Source organism: Mirounga leonina, unplaced genomic scaffold (genome assembly GCF_011800145.1).
Source record: "Mirounga leonina isolate KUSES-001 unplaced genomic scaffold, KU_Mleo_1.0 Mir_151, whole genome shotgun sequence".
Classification (NCBI taxonomy): domain Eukaryota; kingdom Metazoa; phylum Chordata; class Mammalia; order Carnivora; family Phocidae; genus Mirounga; species Mirounga leonina.
Window position 1 is genome coordinate 32,488,250 of NW_023270377.1, and position 26,809 is coordinate 32,515,058.

Genomic DNA, 26,809 nt, shown 5'->3' on the forward strand with positions numbered 1-26,809 from the left:
TTGGGGAAGTTGACGAGCAAGGCCAGGAAGAGACAATAGAAATATCTTAGCTCAGCTTTCCAAAAACGTGCTAGGTGTCAGAGGGGCAGGAGTGCGGCTGTATGTTTCCAAACACTAAGACGCGAACTTTTCCCCTGGAGGACAGGCTCCGGACGGAGGCGAAAGGTCTAGTCCTCAGTGGAGCTGAGGAGACCGTTGTTAATTCACTCGAGCGACCACCAATAAAGCAGCTCCTGGGCCCTCTCGCCTCGGGGCGGCTCCCCCACCCGTTTTCCCGCCTCGCCTTTCCTCTTTTCCCTATCCCTCCTCCCAACCCGTAGCGGAAGTGACGCAACGCGTAGCGGAAGTCCCTCCAGCCGCGGTGTTGTGCTGTGGGGAAGATAGACGGATTTGTAAACCCCGGAGCGAGGTTCTGCCTACCCGAGGCCGCTGCTGTGCGGAGACCCTGGGTGAAGCCACCGTCACCATGTCTGACCAGGTACTGGGTTGGGAGCGGTGCTTTGGCCGTGGCCGAGGCCTTACTCGGCTGGTCCGCCTGCCTCTCGGCTGGGGCCGGGGATGGAGACGCGGGGGAGGGGAGCGCGGAATGGGGGAGGGGGCGGCCGGTGGGACTCGGCCGGAGAGGGAGGGGAGTGGACTAGTGTCGGAGACGCCGGGGCCTGCCGCGGGCCTCCGGGAGCCGCCCTGCTCCTCTCCGGGCCTGCTCATCACCCCCTGTGCCCCAGCGTCTCTGATTGCGGCCTCCCTCGAGTGGTTCCCCCTTCTTTTTCCGGGGTCGACCAGGTGCAGAGCCCAGCTTCCACCTCCCTGAGAGGGTCCCTGGGGAACACGTCCGTCTCCCTGTCCTGGAGACTGACTGCAGAAGCAGGGCGCTAGGCCCCAGTTATGTAACGGGAGAGAATCCCAGCCCGGGAGACTCTCTGGCCCTGAAAAGCGGGTGGACTCCACTTTTTGGGTCTCGGTGTTTAGATAGTCCAGGAGTGGGGACGTGGGGGCGGGAGACGTCTGGTGTTGCTGGGAACCTAAAAAGCTCTGCTTTCTGTTCGGATTGCAGCTAGGGCAGGGCCGCCGCTGCTCGGCTGAGTCTTTTTCCGTGTGGTGGTGCAGAGCTGTCGCCTCTTTTCTTGTACTTTCCCATTTCTTACTCGGGATTGGTTCAGCAACTCTCCAGTTGTAAGAGAGCGCTCAGAATAACCAAGAAACAAAGTAGAGCAAAACTGCCAGAGCAACAGAAAACATTCATCTGGGCATTAACCTCAAGCTGACTGATACTTTTGAGGGAAAGGATAGGAAAACTGCGTGTGTGTAGAGCAGTTGCATAATAGTCACAGAAAGCTGTGAAAGCTATAACGGCAGAGTGTACCATCTCAGTGTTAATATCAAGAATTTACTTGGGATTTGCACTCGATCAGGAGTGTTCAGTTTTGCTTCGTAAGTTTTTCTTCCTCATCCTTCTTCAGTTAACCACGTTTATAGCTAGTTTTTAATTCATAAGGTTTTTGTCTGGACTTCGTTTTGTTTGCTCAGAAGACTTTGACTTTTAAAAGTCTTTTTGGATCTTTTGCTTGTTTAGTGATAGTTATCTAGAAAATTTGTTTTTCATTCAACTCCATAATGTACTTGAACTTTTAAATTTAACACAGTTATTCCCCTGGCTTTTAACCCGGTTCAGTTTTGTACCACTGGGTGAGAGCAAGTGAGGCTTTTGTGGATTTGTACTGTTGGGCAAATGTACACTGATATTTTTATAGCTTAATCATAATCTAGATTAGTTTTGGATGGATCTTCTTAACTAAAGGTCTAGATTAATTCCTAAATTGGTATGGGAATTATAAGTGGCATTATAAGTATCTCCCTGGATAGTTGTTTACTTGGTTACCAGGGAGGAAAGAACAGGTAAATGCTTAGTTTCATCAGCCTTTTATTTTGATGTTAGGAAGCATGTTGAAATTTACTATAGTCTGATGAAAGAGCAATGTACAGAAAGAATTATAAACTAAATTGTAGAATTTATTGCTCCAGTTTGAATTCCAGTCATTAAGAGACATGAAGGAAGAAATAACGGACTTTGTACACTAATAGGTGGCCAGATGTTCTTCAGATTCTTTTTTAGAAGGTCCTTGAGGTCAGAACTATTTTAATGATAATACTAGGAATTATTGGTCTTTTTCATTGTCATCCTTTCATGAATGTTCACTGGTGTTTTCTAAACACTAACATGATGTGTGATATCACAACAGATTGAAATGTAGAAACAGATGTGAAAATCCAGCTGTTTTCTCTTATAAGCCAGACATTAAAGAGATTTGCAAAAATGCAAAATAGTGTTGTTCTCGCTAGGTTTTTTTTTTTTTTTTTTAAGATTTTACTTATTTATTTGTCAGAGAGAGAGAGAAAGAAAGAGCAAGCAAGCACAAGCAGAGGAAGCGGCAAGCAGAAGGAGAAGCAGGCTCCTCACTGAGCAAGGAGCCCAATGTGGGACTTGATCCCAGGATCCTGGGATCATGACCTGAGCTGAAGGCAGATGCCCAACCACTGAGCCACCCAGGCGTCACTCGCTAGTTTTGTTTTCAAAAACATTTTCAATAAAAAATATGTTATCTGCTGATAAATAGTGGGTTTATTGTTATTTTTGAATGAATTAATGAATACTTAAAACATTTCTCAGTTTCAATGTTTGATACTGTAGACCTCAATAAATATAACAAACCTAACAAAAGCTTTATGGGGTTCTAAATAATTTCTAAGAGTGTAAAAGAGTAATGAGACCAAAAAGTTTGAGAACTGTTGCTCTAGTCTGTTTCACCAGCATCGTTATTAATAATCAAGACCCAGTACAATATCAGTGTTGGGTGCTAAGGATTTAAAGTGGTACGAAGCTGAACTCTTACCCTTAAGAGGCTTATGAGCAAGAGTAAGAATCTCAAGTTATTACTGTGCAATACCAGCAGCATGAGACTGAACCACAGCCCAAGAGGCAATATTAGCTTAAACCAAGATCTTTTTAGAAGGATGCCTTTTCTGAGGCACCTCTCAGAAGTTTGTTGTCTGGTGCTAAGATACTGCAGTTGAGTAACAATTTTAGGTTAAAAAACAGGTGGACATTAATATCAAACGACTTAAATTGCTGGATTCTCCATTGATGAGTGAAAAATTATTATTTTGTGAATTTGAGTGAAATACTTTCTTATAATTCTAACAATGCCAGCATTATCTAGTGGATTTGTGAACCATTACTGAATAATCCTCTAGAACAGGTTCTAAACCCAAAATTCATGGACCCTAAGGGCCGAAAATCCATTGAAATTGTATGGTGTTTTGTGAGTATTTGTACACGTGTATTTTTTTCTTTTAGAGAGAAAGGGCCCATAGCTTTCATCAGAAGTACATGACCCCTCAGAAAGGATAAAGACTAGCGTTTAACCAATAATAGATCTCATTGGGTGCTCTCCTTTAGCCTGGTCTCACCTTGCAGCAAATCTAAGCACTTATATAGAACCAGAAGCTTACTATCAAAATGGGTATGGGTAATTTGAACAAATATTTTCCCTTCCTTCTTCCCTGTATTCAGGTTTATAGTGTTCAACCCCCTTCTCCCCTATGCCCAGGTCATCAAAGGGAGCATGAACTTCAGCTCTTTAATTCAGGTCTGTTAATTTGTAATAATTGGATGACTGATTTACTTGAAATGCTAACTGAATCTGTTGTGAGCAGGTTCACTCTCCCCACTCCCACCTCAGAGAGAGTCTAAATGATTTTCTTTTATTTTCCTTTTAGTCAAGGATTTGGAAGCATTGTGTAATTCTGGTTATCTGTTGGTACCTTACAAACTACCTCAAAACTTAGTGGCTTAAATCAGCAGTTTTATATTTTGCTCATATATCTGCAATTTGGGCAGGGCTCTGTGGGCTGGACTTACCACTGCTTTTTGGTGTGTGGGGCCTCAGCTGGGATTATATGGTTGGGGGTTGGGATGGATGGGCTCTTCATAAAGTCACAAGGTCTCTCTGAGGCCATGTGTTTTGTGCAATATAGGGACTCCAGAGTATTGATCTGTGGTGGCTCAGGGCGAGCAAGAGTGTGAATGTTCCCAGAGAACCCTAAGTGGAAACCTCAAGCTTCCTTAGGACCTCGCCTTGGAAGTCACCTCTGCATTCTGTTGGTCAGGCAGATCACTAAGACCAGCCCAAATTCAAGGGAAAGGCATTTATTTATTTATTTTGGGGAGGTAATTGACATATAACATGTTAGCTTCAGATGTACAGCATAATGATTTGATATTTGTGTGTGTATTGTGAATTGATCACCCCAATATGTCTATTTAACAACCATCACCACACAGTTACAACTTTTTTTCTTGTAATGAGAACTTAAGATCTAATCTCTTAGCAATTTTCAAATATGCAGTACAGTATTACTAACTATAGTCAACAAGGGAAAGGCATTTAGATTTCATTTCTCAATGGGAACAGTAACAAAGAATTTACGGTTATCTTTAATCTACCACATTAATGGTATTTCTTCTGTCAGGATAGCATTATTCCCTGCAATATTCTTTATATCTTCCTTGTTGTTGATGTTTACTGATATTACTGTTAGCTTGAGATAGCAGGAGAATATGATGAATTGGATATATATTAAAATTCATAATTATGCTACTATTTATATCACATAATAAGATTGGTAAACTGTAGCTATGACTTGAGCATGTAGTTAGTGATACATACAGTAAGCATTCTGTGCCCTAGGAGAGGATTGATACGGTCTCTCTTCTCTCTGATAGGTATATGAGGTGCTGCTAGTGCATGTTGCAGACATACAGGTCATAATAAAACATTGCGAATGTCACCAAAACAATATTTAATAGTATTTTGAAAACCGAGTATGATTGTTATGGTTGGAGTACTCATGAAGGTTAGTTGAATAGTTCAAATTCAGAACTGCAAAGCAGTTGTCAAATATGTCTTCATACTTGTTAACCCCCTTAGCAGTTAGAAGGTCTCTATTATATTAGCCATAATCTCGCCTGGAATAAACCTCATTGGTTATGATACTGCCAGCAAAGCTGAAAATGTCTCTATTACAGCTTGTATATATAGTGTTACAATTATGTACTTAAGTGTCTTTCTCCATTAGACTGCTTTTGAGGGTCAGGAATCAGGCTTTATTCATTCTTTTTTCCTAAAGTGCCCAGCACAGTGACTAGATAGTAAGTTTTTGAAGGAATGAGTGGTCAGATTCATTCACTTAACATGTATTTATTGAATGGCAGTATGTACTAAGCACCATTCTAGGCCCTAGAATTGGAAAAACTTGAAGCAGCTGGTATCTTCCTCCTCCTCTTTCAGCCTCCATGATGTTTCTTCGCTATTGAGGAAGGGTTGGTTGTCATGGAGTAGTTTCCATGATGTTTTTACATTCCTTTTAATTTTTTTTTAAGATTTTATTTATTTTTTGAGAGAGCGAGCGAGAGCGAGAGCACAGACAGCCGGGAGAGGGAGAAGCAGGCTCCCCACTGAGCTGGGAGCCTGACGTGGGGCCCTATCCCAGGACCCTGGGATCCTGACCTGAGCCCAAGGCAGATGGTTAACCAACTGAGCCACCCAGGCACCCCTTTACAGTCCTTCTTTTTTTTTTTTTTTTTAAAGATTTTATTTATTCATTTGACAGAGAGAGACACAGCGAGAGAAGGAACACAAGCAGGGGGAGTGGGAGAGGGAGAAGCAGGCTTCCCACGGAGCAGGGAGCCCGATGCGGGGCTCGATCCCAGGACCCTGGGATCATGACCTGAGCCAAAGGCACATGCTTAATGACTGAGCCACCCAGGCGCCCCTACATTCCTTCTTGATCTTTATTTCTGTTAGCAGTAGATCTGGTAACTTTATCTCTAAGATCAGGTCATTTGCTTCTTCTAGGACATTGGGATTGTTATGGATAATTTTCTCTAAGATAGGTTTAGAATCCCACTTTAGAATTTTCTGTAAAGTGATTTTTGGGAGGTCGTTTTCTGATACTCTGCTTCTTTAAAAAAAGTCATGTGGGTACGGTCACACATCCTGTTACTGAGCATCTTACTTTTACAGTTAAATTTTTTTTTTTTTTTAAAGAATTTATTTATTTATTTGACAGAGACAGCGAGAGAGGGAACACAGCAGGGGGAGTGAGAGAGGGAGAAACAGGCTTCCCGACAAGCAGGGAGCCCAATGCGGGGCTCCATCCCAGGACCCCGGGACCATGACCTGAGCCGAAGGCAGACACTTAACGACTGAGCCACCCAGACGCCCCTACAGTTAAATTTTTTAAGAAAATTAATTTATTTTAAAAGATTTTATTTATTTATTTGACAGCCAGAGACAGCCAGAGAAGGAACACAAGCAGGGGGAGTGAGGGAAGGAGAAGCAGGCTTCCTGCTGAGCAGGGAGCCTGATGCGGGGCTCGATCCCAGGAATCTAGGATCAGGACCTGAGCTGAAGGCAGATGCTTAATGACTGAGCCTCCCAGCCCCCCCCCAATTAATTTATTTTAAGTAATCTCTACACCCAGTGTGGTACTTGAACTCATGACCTCGAGATCAAGAGTTGCATGCTCTTCTTATTCAGCCAGCCAGGCACTCCCTTACTAGTTTAAATTGTGGATATTCCTGCAACATAACTTCAGTTTATTTAAGGATACATTGTATTTGTTACACTTTTTTATTTTGACCATTATTTTTGCATTCGATTGCCTTTACTGAGCTAATGAGAATCTGAAGGAAAAGTGGAGTTCTGTTTGCTGGACTCTGTTCTCAATATCTAGGCCCAGTTATTTTTCACAGTTTTACCAAAGATTAATATATATATATCAAAAAGGCACATAAATGTACAGTTTGCTGAATTTTCACAAACTGAACACATCCATGCAGCCAGTACTCAGATTGTGAACCATTGCCCTGACTACTAGATTAATTTGCCTGTTTTTATATGTTACAGCGTTACATAAATGGGAGTCATATGGTGTGTACTTCTGTATATGACTTCTTTTGCTCAGCATTGTTTGGAGATTTGTCCATATTGTGTGTAGTTGTATGTTGTTAAATTGCATTGCTAAATTGCATTCCACTGTATGACTGTACCACAATTTACTTACCCATTCTGCTTTTGATGCATATTGAGGTAGTTTTCTAGGTTCTGTTTTTAATATAAAGTAAATGATACCTATTTACAGCACCTTCTATGTCTGCTTGGATTTCTTTTGGGCTGAATAACAGAAAACCAGTTTATTTTTCTCATGGAACAAGAAGTCTAGATAATAGTAGTTCAGGTCTATTAAGGCAGCCCCACAATGCCTTCATACTCCTTTTTCCCCCATCCATAACAGATGTCTTCACTCTCATGCCTGTCTCCTGTGGGCACAAAGAGGTTACTTTGTGCCTTTGTTCCAAGCGGGAGAAAGGGATGGAGCAAAGGGGAAAAGTATGTGCCAACAAAAAGTCTGTCACCTTTTATCTCATTGGCCGGCACTATGTCACATGGCCATAAGAGAAGCTGAGAAATGCTTGTATTTTTTAGCTGGGCAAACCTAGGCTTCTCTTTGTAAGGAAAAAGGGGGAAAAGGATGTTGAATAGTTAATTAACAATGTCTGCCATACCTCTAAACCTGTTTGCTGGGACTTTTGTATACGGTCAAGCCAGTTTGTTCCAGGCTTTGCTTAGGTCCATAGTCTAGGCTCAAAGAGTAGTTTTACACAACCAGTGCGATTTTTCAATTATAATTTTTAGTTCCTGAGAAGTTGTATATCTAGTGTTTAACCCCAATTCTAGGGTTGAATGTAAATTTGCAGAAGATCCGGTGTCTGGACAGCTTGACTTAAACCTTGAAGTTAGGGGGCTAAGTCTGGTTGGTTCCATTCCAAATCTCCAGTTCTGTGTCTTAAGTTTGAACATACGCAGCATGAAACTGAAAGTGTGTGTGTATTTTTGTGTTTTAAAATTGTAAATACTTTGAAATAGGAGGGAGATGATGTTACTGTAATTTGGGTTTTGTATATATTTTTAAAGATTTTATTTATTTGAGAGAGAGAGGCAGAGGGGGAGGGAGAAGCAGGCTCCTTGCTGAGCAGGGAGCCTGATGTGGGCCTTGATCCCAGTACCCTGGCTGAGCGGGGAGCCCAGTTCCGGGCTTGATCCCAGGATCCCGGGATCATGACTTGAACCTGAGCCGAAGGCAGAGGCTTAACCAGCTGAGCCCACCCAGGCGCCCCGGGTTTTGTATATTTTAATAATGGATGTAAGTATTAGAATTATCCTACTTACCCATGTTGAACTTTTTTCATTAGGAAATAAAATGAAATAAGCTGAAGTATTTTAGTCAGACCTATGGTTAAGAGATTTTTTTGATAGTTTGAGTGAATGCATTTTCTATGAAAGGTTTTATGGAAAACTTTAATGTGTGTTTGTAATTGTACCCATATACTGATCGTCTGGCCTATTTTATTTCATCTACACTGCTCCAATCCACTCATATTTTGAAGGCAATGGCAGACATTATATCATTTCATCTGTAAATGTTTCAGTATGTATCCCTAAAAGAGAAGAACTTTTTGTTTTAACAATGCTGTTACACATTTTAAAATACTGTAAAAAAAACAGTAAAAATACTGTTTAACAATACTGTTATCACACCTTAAAAAATGAAGATTTGTTAATGTCATCAAATAAGAGTAAATATGTATTTCCCCAGGATTCCTGCCTCTTCCCCCTACCCCCCAAGAATGAACAATTCTTCTACAGCTTGGAAGGGTCATTGACAAATTGGAGGTAGTTAAGTGTGATGCTCCCTTCATGTGATTAAATTGTCAGCATACTGATTGCCAATGCTGCTTTTTTCTTTTCTTTTCTCTTTCTTTTTCTTTCCTTTCCTTTCCTCTCCCTCCCTCCCTCCCTCCCTCCCTTCCTTCCTTCCTTCTTTTCTCTTTCTTTTCTTCCTTCTTTTGATTGCCAATACTTCTAAGCAGAGTTCTTGTTCTTTTGACTCTGAAATGGCACAGTAAACTTTTTCTCATGAATTTTGTACATTTGTTGGGTTTTTTGTTCTTTCCAGTTTAGTTCTCTTTCCAAATCCAGCCATCTTCTATTTTCAGGCTGTTCCTTCTATGTCTTGGATGGAAGAGTTGATAGTGCCTCGTGCCTGGTAAATTCCTTTACCATTCCATTTACCATGATTCAGGCTCTGGATGACACAGACCTGAAAATTTAGAGGTTTCTGGTTCCTCTCTTTGATCTCATACATATATTTACTTTTCTTTCCATTACCAGTTTCTTCTGTTCTAGGGCTATGTATCCTTTGCAGCCAAATCAACCAGCCCTCTCTGGGATTCTGTTTTTTCTGGTGACCTAGTATCCCCAGACCCAGTGCTTAATGAATGCTTTCACTGTTTTGTAACTAGTGTTCCATACTGTTCTGTATTAGCTGCTTTTTTACGGGGGAGAGAAGGAAAGAAGACATAAAAAAGACACTGAGATCACTGGAGACAGTCTTTGGCCTTTTTTGTCCAAGATCTTCTCATTTTTCGGACTAGTTTGTCAAAAAAAAAAAAGGTACATGAAAGGTTGGATGACTGCGTTAGGCAAGCAGGAGGTGTTAAACAAGTGATACAGATGACATTGCCATAGTGCTTCAGAGTTGGGAAGAGATCACCAAAATGTAGTGACTAGGGAAACTGGCAGCTTAGTTTTGGAAATTTCATATCCTAGTTGTTCACATGTTCTTACGCAGTTGAAGTGAATTATCTTTTATTTCCAACTGTGAATATAAAAAACTGAAAGGATCTTTATCTGGACTAACTATTGTGTATAGTAGAAGTATGAAGCATTATTAAGATTTTGTGGTATGATACATAAAATAATGTTAATTTTATTCAACAAGCTTTAAATAATTGCCTAGTATTTGCCTGGCATTACAGAGAGGATAAAGATGAAAAAACTTGGGTCCTCTCCTTGTGAACTTGTAGGGAAGTCAAGACAAAGCTGTCATAGAAAACGTTAATTTATTTAACAAGCATATTGAATATCTTCAAAGTACTGGTCATTGTGCTTGATTAGAAATACAATGAAGTATGCCAGTGAGGAACTCAATCTGGTAGAAGATACAGAAATGCAAATATGTGGTTATTATAGATAAAAGTAAGCATTAGTAGATAAAAGTAAGATTAATAGATGAAAGTAAGCATTATGGGAATGTTTAAGAGGGTGATTAGAGAAATCATTTTGTAGGAAGTGATGCTTGAGTGGTATTGAAAGGGAAAGAAGGTAAGAAAGGGCATTCTAAGCAGAGGTGATTAACATGTACAGAGATGGTGGAGATAGGGTAGAGGGTGCCATGTGTAAGGAATTGTAGATCAATATGGCTGGAGCAAAGGATATTATTAGGAAGAGAGGTAGGAAAATAAGGCTGGATTGCTAGGTAGGGACTAGTACATGAAGGATCCGTGTATGTCAGCTAAGGAATTTGAACTTAAGATTCTGTCTGAAGATTCTGGGCAAATCAGATTGCATTTTGAAGAGATGGCTCTGGTGGTAGTTTGGAGAATTGAAGGGAGGAAGACTGGGGGCATCTGTTGCAGTAATATTCATGCACAACAATGAGTCCTCAAAGAAGGCCGTGGAATGGAGAGAAGAATAAACTTGAGAGCCACCAAGAGATAACATTGTCAGAATGATGAATGATTAAGTGTGAGATTTAAGAGAGGAAGACTAGCCAAAGATGACACCTGAGTTTCTGTTTTGGGCAGTTGAGTGTATGGTGACCATTTATTGTAATTGGGAATCCAGGAGGAATTGTTTTTCTTTTTTTATTGTGGTTTTCAGGAAGGAGAAGTTAAATCTAACAGAGGAGTTAGAGATAATGCATTCAGTTTTCGATACTTATATTCAGGTACCCATGGGACATCCAAAGTGGAGATGGTCAAGCACTTGGATAAATGAATGTAAAACTCAGAAAAGTTGTCTGGTTGGAGAGGATGACTGTGAGTCATTAGTATCTGAAAAGTGGTTGGAATCATGGGTCACTGAAGGAGACAAAGCAGAGGATTGAAAACGTGGAATCCAGAGGAGCCCCAGCATTTAAAGAATTAGTCAAGGCGAGAGGAGAGTGGAAACTTGGAGGCCAAAGGTAGAGAGTATCCAACGAAGAGGGCATCACTGTCTATTGTGTTAGAGTTAAAAATAAGGTTTGAAACTGTCTGATGGATTTAGCAATAAGGAGTCTGGTTACCTTGGAACTGGTAACCTTGGTGAGAGCAGTATCAAGTGAAATGCGAACGTATAAACCAGATTATAGTGAAAGTGGAGACAGTTAATGCTGAGTACTCTTACAAGAAGTTTGAAGAAAAATTTGATGAGGACTACTAGAGAAGATGGTTGAGGAGGGGGTATTTTAAAATTGGAAAATAAATGCCGTGGAAGTTATGAATAAATTGCAAATACAAACATGAAAGGAAAATATTAGTCCCAGTTGGAAGATTAGGGGGTGCTGTGGTTCCTGGAAGAGTTTTTTTTTTAATACTAGACTTCAAATGATGTGTGGGATGGATTTCTGTGAGGTGATTTCAGGAGTGGTTGAGGGAGGATATATATTCTAGATAAAGGAAACAGGAACCACAAAGGGCTGAAGGTGGAAGAATGCTGATAGACTTATTTGGGGAACAGCAAATACTCCAACTTAACTGAGTCCTCAGGTTTGTAAAGAAAGTGGTGAGGGAAAAATGAGAATTGAGTTTGATAAGGGAGGAACTGAATTAGGTGCTGTGGAGTTTGGTTCTAGGCCTTGAGTACTGGGAGCTACTAATGCTTTTTGATAGAGTAGTTATCCAATCAGAGAAGCTGTGCTTTAGAAAAGCAGTGTGGACGAAGGATTGGAGGAGAGGAAAGAACTCTTTTGTCCTTGAGTAGCTTTTATAGCTATCTTAGCTAAGAAACTGGAGCAAAATCACTCCCATTGTGCTGATGAATTGCTGCTGGGGGTGGGGTGGAGGGTTCTCCTCCTTTGTGTTAATTCAAACAACCGCTTCCTAACACCCCTTTTCCTCGCAGTAAAAGAGAACTCAGGGTTTCATTGCTCTATATTGCTCTTCACTGCATGGAATAAACTGTCCTTATCCTTCCTAGATACTTAAAGGAAGAAGCAACTGTTTACTATGAATATAAATTCATAGAAATGTGGTGGTGAGACTATATTTAAAGACAGTCTTCTAGTTTTCAGGTGAAATACTGTCTCACTAAAGAAGGTGCATTTTGTCTGCTGCCGTAATATGCAGTAATCAGCAAATGTTGAAAGTCCTGCAGAATGAAGAACAGGCAAGGATTTACACTAACGAAGTCAATTCTGTTGTCTAAGCATTACAGTGGACTCTATCCTGTATCTTAAAGTTAAAAGCTACTTGTAGTTTAATAATGTTCTGTTAAATTTTGAATGTTGAATTTTAATTTTAAGTTACTGGCAGGAGATATGCAGGTAGTAATGGCCCTGTTATTTTACTTGTAAAATACAACATAGTTGGTTATATTCTTAAAAAGTGTGGATTAACAGAAATTGTTACATGTTTTACAAAAGAGTATATATTTAAACATGGCTAATTTGGTGGCCAGATTAAGGTAAGGTACACAGGAAAGCTATTTTTAACACATTATTGAGTGAAATTTTCCAGGCTACTTCCTTTAGTAAAATGGCTTGCTTTTCTTAGATATTTCATGATGAAATTGTTTTAACTAATTTATTCTTTTAACTTCATTTTCATTTCAGTATCCTTTCATTTGAAATTATTTTATAACCCTCTTTTCTCTCTTCGAATTTTGTCTCCTCTTTCCTTTCCCTGCCTGCGCTGTACTTTACTTACTGCACTTATTCCCCTAAGTTTTTTCAGCCAAACTTACTCTTTTAAAATTGGATAGACTGCTTCAGATAGTCTAAAATAAGTAGATGATATAAAGCTGATTTGACTCTAGAGTACGTTAGGCTAATATACTCTTTAATTTTCCTTCCCAAATAGACTTTGCTTATGGTTATATGGTTCATTTATGTTTCTGGGTACAGTTTTGCAATTGGAGTAGATAACTTCTCCTGATAGGCTGTGAGAAGAGAATCTTGAATTCAGAATGTTTAAGGATTTATGGAGAACAAGCTACTTCTAACTAATAGGAGATGACTGTAGGGTAGTGGTTTCTAGGTTGTTCCTCTACCCAGCTGCATTAGCACCAATTGGTAACTTATTAGAAATGCAAATTACAGCCCTAGCCCAGACCTATTGAATAAAAAGCTGGGCGTGGGGCCCAGCAGGCATTTAAAAAGTCCTTCAGGTGATTCCTATGCATGGCGCAGTTTTAGAACCATTACTGTAGGATATTATAATGAAAGAGATCTCTTTTTTGATTTCTAGTGCATTGGTGTTTGAAACAGCAATTGACTTAGGGCTTTTTTTGCTTAATTGGCGTGGCAGAGAAAATAAATGCTTTTAACATTCTCAAGTGCAGATTTTGTACTCAGAATGATGGGTACTCATTAAGTAAGTAAAATAGCATATAGGAACTTTTTAAATGTACGTTTCTTTCAGGAGGCAAAACCTTCAACTGAGGACTTGGGGGATAAGAAGGAAGGAGAATACATTAAACTCAAAGTCATTGGACAGGTGAGTTTCATTATTTTTCTCCTTTAACTCTCTAAAGTGTGAGTAATTTCTGACACTGGAAAAATGATTTAAATAAGGCAAATTATTTAAAAATGGCATTTTGGGGGCACCTGGGTGGCTCAGCCAGTTAAGCGTCTGACTTCAGCTCTGGTCACGATCTTGGGGTCCTGGGATCGGGCCAGTGTTGGGCTCTCCCTCAGTAGGAAGTCTCCTTGTCCCTCTTCCTCTGCACCCTCCCCCTCCTGCAAACACGCACACTCACGTGCTTTCTCTCTCTCAAATAAATTAAATAAAATCTTTAAAATAAAATAAAAATGGCATTTTCATTTACTATATGTGCATCTGTTGTTGTAGGTAGAAGAGGCTGATACTGCTTTATTGATCTAGGCAGATTTAGATTATCTTAATTTCTCTAAAAACATTTTTTTTTTGGTTAGCATCTTCAGTGGCAGATACAGTAAATACTAAAATCAAAGGGCCTTTTAGCCCTTTTCCTGACCCCTTTCTCTTTCCTGGCGCCTCTTTTTCTCAGACTGTATCTTTATTGGCCTTTTTTGAGATACTGATAATAAGGTTAGTTGAAAATTGTTAGAGGAATGAATCTTCATATAGTAGTCTCTTCTTATCTGCGGGGATATGTTCCAAGACCCCCATTGGATACTTGAAACTGTGGATAGTACTGAACCCCTATAAATACTGTGTTTTTTCCTATACATATATACCTCTGGTAAAGTTTAATTTGTAAATTAGGCTCAGTAAGACATTAGCAATAATAGTTAATAATAAAATAGAATTATAACTACTGTAATAGAAGTCACGTGAATGTGCTCTCTCAAAATACCTTACTATACTGTACTCATCCTTGTGATGTGAGATGATAAAATGCATACGTGATGAGATGAAGTGAGTAAGTAGGCATTGTGATGTAGCATTAGGCTACTACTGACCTACTACGTTTAGATTCTTTGTTCATATGCTTTTCCCATTTTCTATGATTATCTTATTTTGAAAATTTTATTTTTTAAGATTTTTTTTTTTTTTAGAGATTTTATTTATCTATTTGACAGAGAGAGAGCAGCGGGAGCCAGCAAGGGGAGAGGGAGAAGCAGGCTCCTCGCTGAGCAGGGAGCCCCATGTGGGACTCAGTCCTAGGACTCCAAGATCATGACCTGAGCCAAAGGCAGATGCTTAACCAACTGGGCAACCCAGGCACCCTTATTTTGAAAATTTTAAATTAATGTCTAATTCACATATAAAAATCATTTTATTTATTAAAGAGTGCATTTTTTTTTAAGGTTTCATTATTTATTTGAGAAAGAAAGAGAGAGATCGAGGGGGGAGGGAGGTAGAGTGGGTTGGGGGAGTGGAGCAGAGGGAGAGGGACAAACAGACTCTGCACTGAGCCTGATGCAGGGCTAGATCCCAGGACCCTGAGATCATGACCTGAGCTGAAATCAAGAGTCAGACACTTAACCAACCGAGCCACCCAGGTGCCCCGAGTTTATTTTTATTTATCTATTTTTATTATTATGTAATGTTAATCACCATACATTACATCATTAGTTTTTGATGCAGTGTTCCATGATTCATTGTTGCGTATAACACCCAGTGCTCCATGCGGAACGTGCTCTCTTTAACCCATCACCAGGCTAACCCATCTTCCCACCCCTCACCCCCGAGTTTATTTTTATGTTTTTGAAAAGATTTACTTGAGAGAGAGGGAGTGCGCATGTGTGAACGGGGGCGGGCAGACAAGCAGACTCCCTGCTGAGCAGGAAGCCCAATACAGGGCTCAATCCGAGGACCCTGAGATCATGACCTGAGCTGAAATCAAGAGTGGGACACCCAACCTACTGAGCCACTCAGGTGCCCCCTAAGTTCGTTTATTATTTTAAGTAATCTTTACACCCAACATGGGGCTTGAACTTACAACCTTGAGATCAAGAGTTGCACACTCCCCTAACTGAGCCAGCCAGGCACCCCAAAAATCACCGTTTTAAAGTGTATGATTCAGTGACTTTTGTATGTTCATAAGAATATGCTATACAACCATTACCACTATTTAGTTCCAGAACATTTTCATCATCCCAAAAAGACATGCTGTATTCATTAGCTGTACTCCCTATCCTCCTTTCTCCCACCAGCCTCTAGCAACCATTAATCTATTTTCTGTGTTTGTGGATTTGCCTATTCTGGACATTTCATATAAATGGAATCATGATATGTGGTCTTTTGTGTCTGGTTTCTTTCATTTAGCATATTTTCAAAGTTCATCCAAGTTGTAGCATGCATCAGTATTTTATTCTTTTTTATGGCTGAATAATATTTCATTGTATGGATATACCACAGTTTGTTATCCATTTATCAGTTAACGGACATTTGGGTTGTTTCCTCAGTTTGGTTATTATGAATAATGTTGCTCTGAACATTCACATATCAGTTTTGTGTGGATGTATGTGTTCGATTCTCTTGGATATATATCTAGGTGTGGAATTACTGGATCTAATATAGTAGACTTTAACTTTTTGAGGAACTGCCAAATGGTCTCCAGTAGTGGCTTTACAATTTTATGTTCCCAGCAGCAGTGTGTGAAGATTTAGTTTTTCTATGTTCTGGTCAATAGTTGTTGTCTGTCTTTTTTTATTATAGTCATCCTGGTGTGTGTGAAGTGGTATCTCATTGTGCTTATGTATGTATGTGTATAATCTCTACACTGAACATGGGGCTTGAACTCATTACCCTGAGATCAAGAGTCACATGCTATTCCAAAAAGATGTTGAGCATCTTTTTATGTTCTTACTGGCCATTTGTACATCTTCTTTGAAGAAATGTCTTTTCAAATCTTTTGTCAATTTTTGAATTGGATTATTATTTTTATTTTTGAGTTATAATAATTCTTTATATATTCTGGATATTAGACCCTTATAGATGGTTTGCAGATATTTTCTCCCATCTTTGGGTTGTCTTTTCACTTTCTTGGGTATCTTACAGTACACAGTTTTTAATTTTGATCAATTTATTGTTTCTTTTCTTGCTGTTATTTTTGGAGTCATATGTAAGAAACTATTGCCTAATCCCAGGTCACAAAGATTTACACCTATAGATTTTTCTAAAATTTTTTATGGTTTTAGTTTTTACATTAAGTTTTTGATGATTTTGAGTACTTTTTGTGTGGGTTTGAGGTAGATTCTAACTTTTCTTTTGCATGTGGCTATCCATTTGTCCCAGACTATTGGTTGAAAGTCTGTCCTTTTCCCATTGAGTTGGTTGGCATCCTTGTAAAAATCAATTGACTGTAGATATATGTGGCTTTATTTCTGGGCTGTCAGTTCTCTTTCATTGATCTATATGTCCTATGCCATGAATTACCTTTTTAAGAATTATTGATTTGTAGGAATTCTTTATATTTTGATTTTTCTTTTCTTTTTAAAGATTTTATTTATTTTACGAGAGAGAGAAAGAGAGGGAGAGAGCACAAGCAGAGGGAGAGGGAGAAGCAGGCTCCCCACTGAGCAGGGACCCTGACTGGGGGGGCGGGGCAGGATATCATAACCCAAGCCAAGGCAGATGCTTAACCAACTGGCCACTCAGGTGCCCCTTGATTTTTCTTGTCTATCTGTTGTGAATATTTTCTCTAGTGTCTCTTAACTGTGGGGTGACATTTTCAGTTATCGGTGTACTTTTTTGCTGTGTCTTTTGGCTAAAATCTTGCTTTAGAATACAGATTTCCCAATGTCAAGGTTAGGGAAAAAATTCTTAAAAGAGAGAAAATAGTAAAAAAAAATTTTAATGCTAGCTCCTTAGTTCATCTGGAAATGATTTTAGTGTATGGCATGAGGTATGCTATAGAAATTTTGTCTGTTCGTGAAATTATCCATAGGAAGAGAATTTGTTATTCTTTATAGTCACAAGAATTGTAAACATGCAGCCTCCACTAATATGCATTTGTGAATGTGATATGTAATCATAAGGATTGGCTTTGAAATTTTACCAGTATTATTTTCTGACGGTTGCCTGATTGTTTGATGTCTGGGTAGAAGAAAAGAATCTGTGGTCCCATAAATCAGTTTGATTCACTCAGGTTTTTATTCATTTTACTCATAGGAGAGAAACTGGACTCTGTGGGGTGACTTTTTGGCAGACATGAGTTTCTTGTCTGTTATTTTATGGTATATGCCTTTCTTGTAGGTTTGATCACCTTCAACAATACTTAGTTGTGGGGGGTACTTTTTGTTTTGAGTTGTTTTGGGGTGTGTTTATTTTGAAAATAGAATAGATATGCAATTATGAAGGAATGCATTCTTTGACATGCATGCTTTTATTTATACTGTTAATTTTAACGTCCAAGACAGATGGTTTGTTTTATTAAATTTCTTTTGAAATGGACATAAAGTAACTTTGAGGATGTTTAGAATGTTTTAATAAGCCTTGTTAGGAATGTTCAAAAATATTGTGGTGGGGAGGTGTAAGTCCAGGGTTTATGTTTCTATGTGTAGTATATGTGTAATTAATTTGTTTCAAGCAAAGCAAATAATTTACACAAAGGGATAATTATTTTTCTTTTATCTCCTTAGGATAGCAGTGAGATTCACTTCAAAGTGAAAATGACAACACATCTCAAGAAACTCAAAGAATCATACTGTCAAAGACAGGTTTGTATGTTATGGTATAAAATACAGTGCTTTATATGTCATTAATTTTTCTTGTAAGGAAGGTTATCAAAAAAAATGATCTTTTATTATTTTCACCATGAGTAGATCAAGGAGAATACTCCTTATACCTTGTTGAATTGCCTTTTTCCCCATTGTGGCCCATTTCAAAATTTGAATTCATAAGGTATGCAGAAGTGTTTTTGAAAAGTAACTCAGAGTTGTAAAGATAGCTATATGAATGTTTCTATCTTAATGGCTTACCAGTATATATAACAATAAAGGCAAGTAATTTTTGGTGATCACTGTGAAGTTCCCTTGTTTTTAATCATGACTGCTTAGCCATACGTTAAATTTAAGTACTAATATTATTAGTTTATTATCTTTATATATATAGTACTACAGATTACTGCTAATTGCATTCTGTATTTTCTTTTTTTTTTTTTTTAAAGATTATTTATTTATTTATTTATTTGAGAGAGAGAATGAGATAGAGAGAGCATGAGAGGGGGAAGGGTCAGAGGGAGAAGCAGACTCCCTGCTGAGCAGGGAGCCCGATGCGGGACTCGATCCCGGGACTCCAGGATCATGACCTGAGCTGAAGGCAGTCGCTTAACCAACTGAGCCACCCAGGTGCCCCATTTTTTGAATCATTCTTACATTTTCATGTTTCAGACTGGTTTTTATAGAAACTTTTTTGACCTCAACAAAAGATAATGTTTTTTAAAAGATCCTATGATTAAAATCAAAAAATATTTTGCTTTTCTCAGTCATGCTTATTGTATTATTTTATAGAAGCCTAGAATTTAAAATCAAATGAAGGGAAAATTTGCCTGGTCTCATATATTTATGTGTTAATACTTATTGGAAGATAGTTTTAATTTTTCTAGTACTTATGGACTAAAGAAATGATTCTTGATTCATTCTTATTAGTGAAGCAGTTTCTCTTTAAATGAGTCATTTCTTCCCTTTTAGCTATTTTTGTTGAGTAACTCGTTAGAAAAATATATTTTAATACCTTTTTTGATACTTTAACAGTGTTATCTATGTCATCACAGGCTACTGTAGCTCACCTGGCTAGCTACTGTGCTTTACCAGATTTCTGTGATTTAATCTGTTTAAAACTAATTTTGCTTGTATGGTTGGAAACTAGTGAGGGTGCTCATCCAATTTCAGATTTTATCTTTTATGTTGGCTTACAGATTTTAGAGGAAACTAGATAGAGTAGTGGTTGAGAGTATAAGCTTAGGAACAGATTGGGCCTTAAATTGCTATCTAGCTTTGTATGCCCTCTCCATGCCTTAGATTGCTTAGCTGTGAACTGAAGATAAGATGATAATACCTACCTTCCAGGGTTGTTGCAGTGAACATGATTATGTGAAATACTTGATAGAAGGGAGGGCCTAGCAAATAGGTGGTACTCAATAAATGGTAATTATGATAGGATAGATATATCTAGCTTTATGTTCAGTGTATTCTGTTGAAGCTTTCATGTTTGCTTTTTGTGCTCAAAGTTCCTACTATCTGTTTTAAGATTTGTGTGTATATATATATATTTTTTTACCTTTTTAGGGAGTTCCAATGAATTCACTCAGGTTTCTCTTTGAAGGTCAGAGAATTGCTGATAATCACACTCCAAAAGAAGTGAGTATAATTTCTTCTCTGAGTGAAGAAAAATGTGAAAATCCTGCATTGAATGATTTGGTTCACTGGAATTAAACTGCCCTTTTCTTGAATATTCTCTGACTTAAGTTGTATATTGTTTGTCAGAAAGAAAAATAGTCTTTTGGGTTGAATGTCCATATATTGCCTTAAAAAGTGCCAATCAAAAGAGAGCTGGCGGGGCTCCTGGCTGGCTTAGTTGGTAGAGCATGTAACTCTTGATCTCAGGGTTGTGCATTTGAGCCCCCATGTTGGGTGTAGAGATTACTTAAAAATAAAAAAAAATTTTTAATTAGATGGTTAGATTGATTGATTTTTAAAGACTTTATTTATTTGACAGAGAGAGACAAAGCGAGAGAAGGAACACAAGCAGGGGGAGTGGGAGAGGGAGAAGCAGGCTTCCTGCTGAGCAGGGAGCCTGATGCAGGGCTTGATCCCAGGACCCTGGGATCATGACCTGAGCCCAAGGCAGATGCCTAATGACTGAGCCATCCAGGTGCCCCTCTTTTTTTTTTTTTTTTTTAAGATTGTATTTATTCATTTGTCAGGGAGAGAGCGCAAAGCTGGGGGAGTGGTAGGCAGAGGTAGAGGGAGAAGCAGGCTCCCACTGAGCAAGGAGCCTGATGCGAGACTTGATCCGAGGACCCTGGGATCATGACCTGAGCCGAAGGCAGATGCTTAACCAACTGAGCCACCTAGGCATCCCTAAAAAGAAAATCTTAAAAAAAAAAAAACAAAAGGTGGAAAGTGGGAATTGAGTACTGCAGTTGTCATAAGGCATATATATATATATATATATATATATATATATATATATATATAATTTTAAAGAGGAACAAGTATTCCTCAAATTTGGCAGACTTCTGGTGCACTTTCATGGTGATGATGACCTTTTATGGTTCAATTTTGACTTTTGACCCACTTTGAGAACTTAATATAGAAGTTTAGTGTATATTAATGTATTTGGCTCTGTCATCTTGATTTATGTTTTTCTGTATCTTTAATTTTTTCATTCTATGGACTCTTTGTTTATATATCCCCACTCCCCTTAGAGGTATCCGAAAGTAATAAAGTATGGGAGAGAGTGTGTATATGTGAGTGCTTTTATATTTATATACAGATTTCCCCCTCCAAATACAAAACAACATTTCTGATATTTCTGATAGTGGGAATGATGTATTGTTAATTTTTTATTTTGAAAACATTTCAAACTTAGAGTTGTTGTAAGACTAGTATAATATTCTCCCATATAATCTTTTCATTAGATTCACCAATTATTAACATTATGATGCATTTGCTTTATCACTTTCTCTATATACACATATTATCATTATTGGTGGATCATTTGAGATTAATTTGCAGATATTATGACCTTTTATCCCTAAATATTTTGGTTGTCTCCTAAGAGCCACAGTTAAATTATCAAATATAGGAGATTTGACATTGCTATGGTACTCTTACCAAATATGCAGTCGAAATAGTCCGATTTTGCCATTTATCCCAGTAAGGTCCTTTATAGCTTTTAAAAAAAAACTTGACCTAGGATCCCATCTAGGATAGTGTCTTCTAACTAGTTATTATTCCTCTTTAGCTTCCTTTTATCTGGAATACTCAGTCTTCATTTTAAATCACACTGACATTTTTAAATAGTTCAGGCGCCATGTTTTAGAATGTCCTTCAGTTTGGGTTTGTCTGATGTTTCTTCATGATTAGATTCAGTTTTGCATTTTTGGTAGGAGTAGCACAGAGTGAAGCTATGTACTCCCAAGTGCATCACATCAGGAGGTACATGATGTCCATTTGTCCTGTTATGGGTAACATTAACTTTGGTCAACTTTAGTTAAGGTGGTAATTGCCAGATTTATTTGCTGTCAAATTATTTTCCTTTTTATTTTTTTTAAAGATTTTATTTATTTATTTGACAGAGACACAGCGAGAGAGGGAACACAAGCAGGGGGAGTGGGAGAGGGAGAAGCAGGCTCCCCGCAGAGCAGGGAGCCCGATGCGGGGCTCGATCCCAGGACACTGGGATCATGACCTGAGCCGAAGGCAGACGCCCAACGACTGAGCCACCCAGGCGCCCCTATTTTCCTTTTTAATTAATAAGTAATTTGTGGGGAGATACTTCGAAACTGTATGAATATTCTTTAGAGATTGGCCAGTGGGGGCCCCTTCAAGTTGGTGTCTGTGTTCTCTTTGACAGGTTTTTATTGTGAAATAATTTTCATCTTACAGAAAACTTACAAGAATAGTACTAAAAATTGTACTGTCTTTCACCTGGTTTGGCCTGTTTTTAACGTTTTGCTACCTTCACTTAGTTATTTCCTTCTGCCCATTTATGTGTGTATTTATTACTGGAACCACTTGGGAGTAGATTGCCCACACCACTGTCATTTACTACTTAATATTTTACTGTGTATTTCTTAAGAACAAGTATATTGTTTTACATAACCACAGTACTCTTAAATTCAGGACACTTAACACTGTTAGAATACTTTACAACCTAATTTTATCATTTGTCCCAGTTATGTCTCCTATAACAAATTTTCTCCTCCATCACATGATCTGTTTCAGTATCAAGATATTTTATTTAGGTGTCTTTTTTTTTTTTTTTAAGATTTTATTTATTTATTTGAGAGAGAGAATGAGAGAGAGCATGAGAGGGAAGAGGGTCAGAGGGAGAAGCAGACTCCCCGCTGAGCAGGGAGCCCGATGCGGGACTCGATCCCGGGACTCCAGGATCATGACCTGAGCCAAAGGCAGTCGCCCAACCAACTGAGCCACCTAGGCGCCCTTTAGGTGTCTTTTTAATCATTTAAAAAAAATTTTTTTAATCATCTTTAATTTGGAACAGTTCCTCAGTCTTTCTTTGTCTTTCATGACATTTACATTGTTAAAGGATACAAACCAGTTATTTTCTACAAAGTCCCTCAATTTGGGCTGGTCTGTTTCCTCATGATTAGATTCAGATTCTGCATTTTGGACTGGAATACCACATATGGTGATGTGTCTTTCTTAGGGTGTAATATCTGGAATACATGAAGTCAGTCCCTTCTTTATTATCAATAAACAGTGATAATGTTTATTTTTATCACTCAATTTAACTGTTTTCTTTTTTTACAGTGTAGTTATTTTTCCTGTTGTAGTTTGTGGGGACATAGTTTGCGACTATGTGAATATCCTCTTTGTCATTAAAACTTTTCCCTGGTTTAGTATCCACCTACTTTCTTGAGTACTTTTTTTTTTTTTTCTTTTTAAGATTTTTTTTTTAAGTAATCCACCTAATGGTAGGGCTTGAATTCAACAACCCTGAGATTGAGTCTTATGCTCCACTGACTGAGCCAGCCAGGGGCCCCTTGAGTATCTTCTTAATGTCTGGCACAGTAAGATGTTCCAAACTCATCTTGTATTTTCCCTGTCCTAATTTGATATCATCTCTACAACACAGTAGATATTGACTACATTTTTAGTGACACTTTCCTCCCTGTCATTAAAATTATCTTTTCAGAAGTTTTTAATGGGGCAGAGGGAGACAGTAGGTATTTAGGGAGTAACTCCTGGTACTGTTGTTCATTCATCTCTACAAAGGTATTTCTTGAAGCTGATTGCTTCACATTTTCCATAGTTGGAGGATATGCACTGCCTTCCTGACTTGAAGGTTTCTTGTAATGTTTGGCATTTTATTCCTTGCAGTATTTACTAGGCTATCATATGTGCAATTAAAGTTAAGTTTTGGAGTACCTGGCTGTCTCAGTGGAACATGTGACTCTTGATCTTGGAGTTGTGAGTTCGAGCCTCACGTTGGGTGTAGATACTACTGAAAAATAAAATCTTTAAATGAAGTTTTAATAGCATCTTTATTATTTTAATATTCATATATATACCACAAACAAAATATCCATAACACTAGAGCCAGCCTAATCACTTAAAAAGTCCTAAATCCATGTCTTTTTTTTTTTTTTTTTAAGATTTATTAGAGAGCATGAGCATGGGGACCGAGGTATAGAGGGAGTGAGAGATAAAGAATCTCAAGCAGATTCCACCTGAGTGTGGAGCCCGATGTGGGGGCTCTATCTCGCAACCCTGAGATCATGACCTGAGTGCAAACCAAGCATCAGACGCTCAACCCACTGTGCCACCCAGGCACCCCTATGTCTGTTTTATTTTTAAATTTCTTAGAGTATTTTTTTCACATTTTGTAATTCACCAAAAATGTCACCTGCAACTTTTCTCATTAGAGATTACTGATCCTAGACTTTCCTTTTATTTTTCATTTGCTTTTGTGGTCTACTGTAATTTAGTGGAATATGCTAGTTTTTGTTTTCAGTCTGCCTGTTACAGTGCTTCTGAACCCTGACTGCACACCAGAATCAACAGATTGATGTTCCTTTACCTTCACTGAGGGTAATACCTGGGTTTCTGTGTGACACCATGCCCGCTTATGTACTCTTTTCTTTTTTAAATAAAGGATACTCATAGTTAAAAATAAAAGTAATAAAAAGCAAACTACTGAAGTTTATAAAATGAAAAGTAAATATACTCTGAATATCTCTGCATTCCGACTTCTCAGAGGCAGCCATTGTTAATAATGTCTTTAAGAAAAAATTCCAGAATATTTCAGTGCATATAGAACACATTAAAAAAAAAAAAACCCAAAAACCCCACCACACAATAATTGTGTCTGCTTTGCTTAGTGTTCTGTAAAAGGCATTTTGAAGGACCCCTTTTTTTCTTTAAGGATTGAGAAGGACTAGGCTGACCATGACAAATCTAGCTTATAAAACTTAAGTTATTGAATAAGAGTAGATGATAGATGATGCTTCTACATTCATAGTGGTCACTATCAAAATAATAGTTATATGCCAGAAGGAATTGCAGATGACAAAGCAAACCACTTCAGAATGAATCCTTAGGCAGTATTTTTCTAACTAAAACCACATATATTTCAAAGTGAGATCAGGTTTTTTGAAATAAAGAGATTCTATCAAGTAATTACATCTAGATATAAAGTGGTTTTTTAGAAAAGACGTCATCAAACTATTGCTTAAATACATGTTTCATTAGATTTAAAAGTCTTTTGAGGTGTTTTTTAAAAAGCACACTTTAGGGGCGCCTGGGTGGCTCAGTGGGTTAAGCATCTGACTCTTAATTTCAGCTCAGGTCATGATCCCAGGGTTGTGAGATTGGGCCCAACGTCGGGCTCCACACTGAGCCTGCTTAAAATTCTCTCTTTTTTCCCTCTGTCCCCCTTTCCCCCGACTCACGCACACTCTCTCTCTAAGAAATAAATTAAAAACACACTTTATATGTTGAATAAACTGGGAGGTGAAATTGCTCAGCAGGGTCAAATGAATGACTTCACAGACAGAATTAGGAGGAAAGACATACTTCTATGTTCTTTAGATTAAAGGAAACCGGATTCTTTTTTTTTTTTTTTAAGATTTTATTTATTCATTCGAGACACACAGATACAGAGAGAGAGAGAGAGCACGAGCAGGGGGAGAGGCAGAGGGAGAAGCAGGCTCCCTGTTGAGCCAGGAGCCGGACGTGGGGCTCAATCCCAGGACTCTGGAATCATGACCTGAGCTGAAGGCAGACGCTTAACGACTGAGCCACCCAGGCGCCCCCCAGATTCTTTATCTTAGAACAGGGAACTATGGATCACTTTTGTATCTTTTTGTACTTTAAAACAATGGCCACATAATTGCAGCCAATTTAAAAAATAGTACTTTTATAAATTCTAACATTTTTTTATCCTCTTACAGCTGGGAATGGAGGAAGAAGATGTGATTGAAGTTTATCAGGAACAAACAGGGGGTCATTCAACGATTTAGATATTCTTTTTATTTTTTTCTTTACCCTCAATCCTTTTTTATTTTTAAAAATAGTTCTTTTGTAATGTGGTGTTCAAAACGGAATTGAAAACTGGCACCCCATCTCTTTAAAACATCTGGTAATTTGAATTCTAGTGCCCATTATTCATTATCACTTGTTTTCATTGTGCTGATTTTTGGTGATCAAACCTCAGCCCCCTTCATATTGCCCTCTCCTTTTTAAAAATTACGTGTGTGCACAGAGAGGCCACCTTTTCCAGGACTGTACATTTTCAGGCTTGTGATAAGTAAGATCGACCAATGTGAGTGTTCATGATGACTTTCCAATTGGCCCTGAAGTTCTAGCATGTGATTGCTTCACTCCTGGACTATGACTTTCAGTGGGAGATGGAAGTTTTTCAGAGAACTGAACTGTGGAAAAATGACCTTTCCTTAACTTGAAGCTACCTTTAAAATTTGAGGGTCTGGACCAAAAGAAGAGAAATATCAGGCTGGAGTCGAGATGACAGAGATGGTGAGAGTAATGACTAACTCCAAAGATGGCTTCACTGAAGAGAAAGCATTTTAAGATTAAAGAAAAGTCTTGTCAGAAGATCCCAGAAAAGTTCTAATTTTCATTAGCAGTTTAATAAAGTTATTCATGCAGAAGTGTATTCAACAGAACACTGCTCTTTTTGATTTTATTTGTACTTTTTGGCCTGGGATATGGGTTTTAAATGGACATTGTCTGTACCAGCTTCATTAAAATAAACAAAATATTTGTAAAAACCGTACTAATGTTTATTTTATTTTTAATTGTATAGAAAGAAAAAAGAAAATGCCTATAACAAAGTTTTCTTGCATAATACTGGAAATTATTGTTTGTACATGGTACAAATAAATTTTTCAGTACTGTACAGTGAGGATGATCATGACTTTGAAGCACTGAAAGCTACTGAAGTGCCTTTGAATTAAGGGTTTGTTTAAGGCCACGCTACCTTCTTAAATACTCAGTGTTCTGTTTT

General features: G+C 38.3%; 1 protein-coding gene across 1 annotated transcript; it reads left to right on the forward strand.

The window, feature by feature from the left end:
* The first annotated feature begins 327 nt into the window (after positions 1 to 327).
* SUMO1 (small ubiquitin like modifier 1) lies at positions 328 to 26,578 on the forward strand. Its single transcript, XM_035007365.1, has 5 exons — positions 328 to 478; positions 13,586 to 13,660; positions 18,235 to 18,312; positions 19,882 to 19,953; positions 25,737 to 26,578. The coding sequence occupies exons 1-5, from the start codon at positions 467 to 469 to the stop codon at positions 25,803 to 25,805; spliced, it is 306 nt and encodes a 101-aa protein (XP_034863256.1). The 5' UTR covers positions 328 to 466; the 3' UTR covers positions 25,806 to 26,578.
* Positions 26,579 to 26,809: the final 231 nt, after the last annotated feature.

Coding starts and splice junctions, on each gene's coding strand:
- SUMO1 (XM_035007365.1), top strand. Junction 18,313..19,881: donor AATCATACTGTCAAAGACAG/GTTTGTATGTTA, acceptor TTACCTTTTTAG/GGAGTTCCAATGAATTCACT. Junction 19,954..25,736: donor ATAATCACACTCCAAAAGAA/GTGAGTATAATT, acceptor ATCCTCTTACAG/CTGGGAATGGAGGAAGAAGA.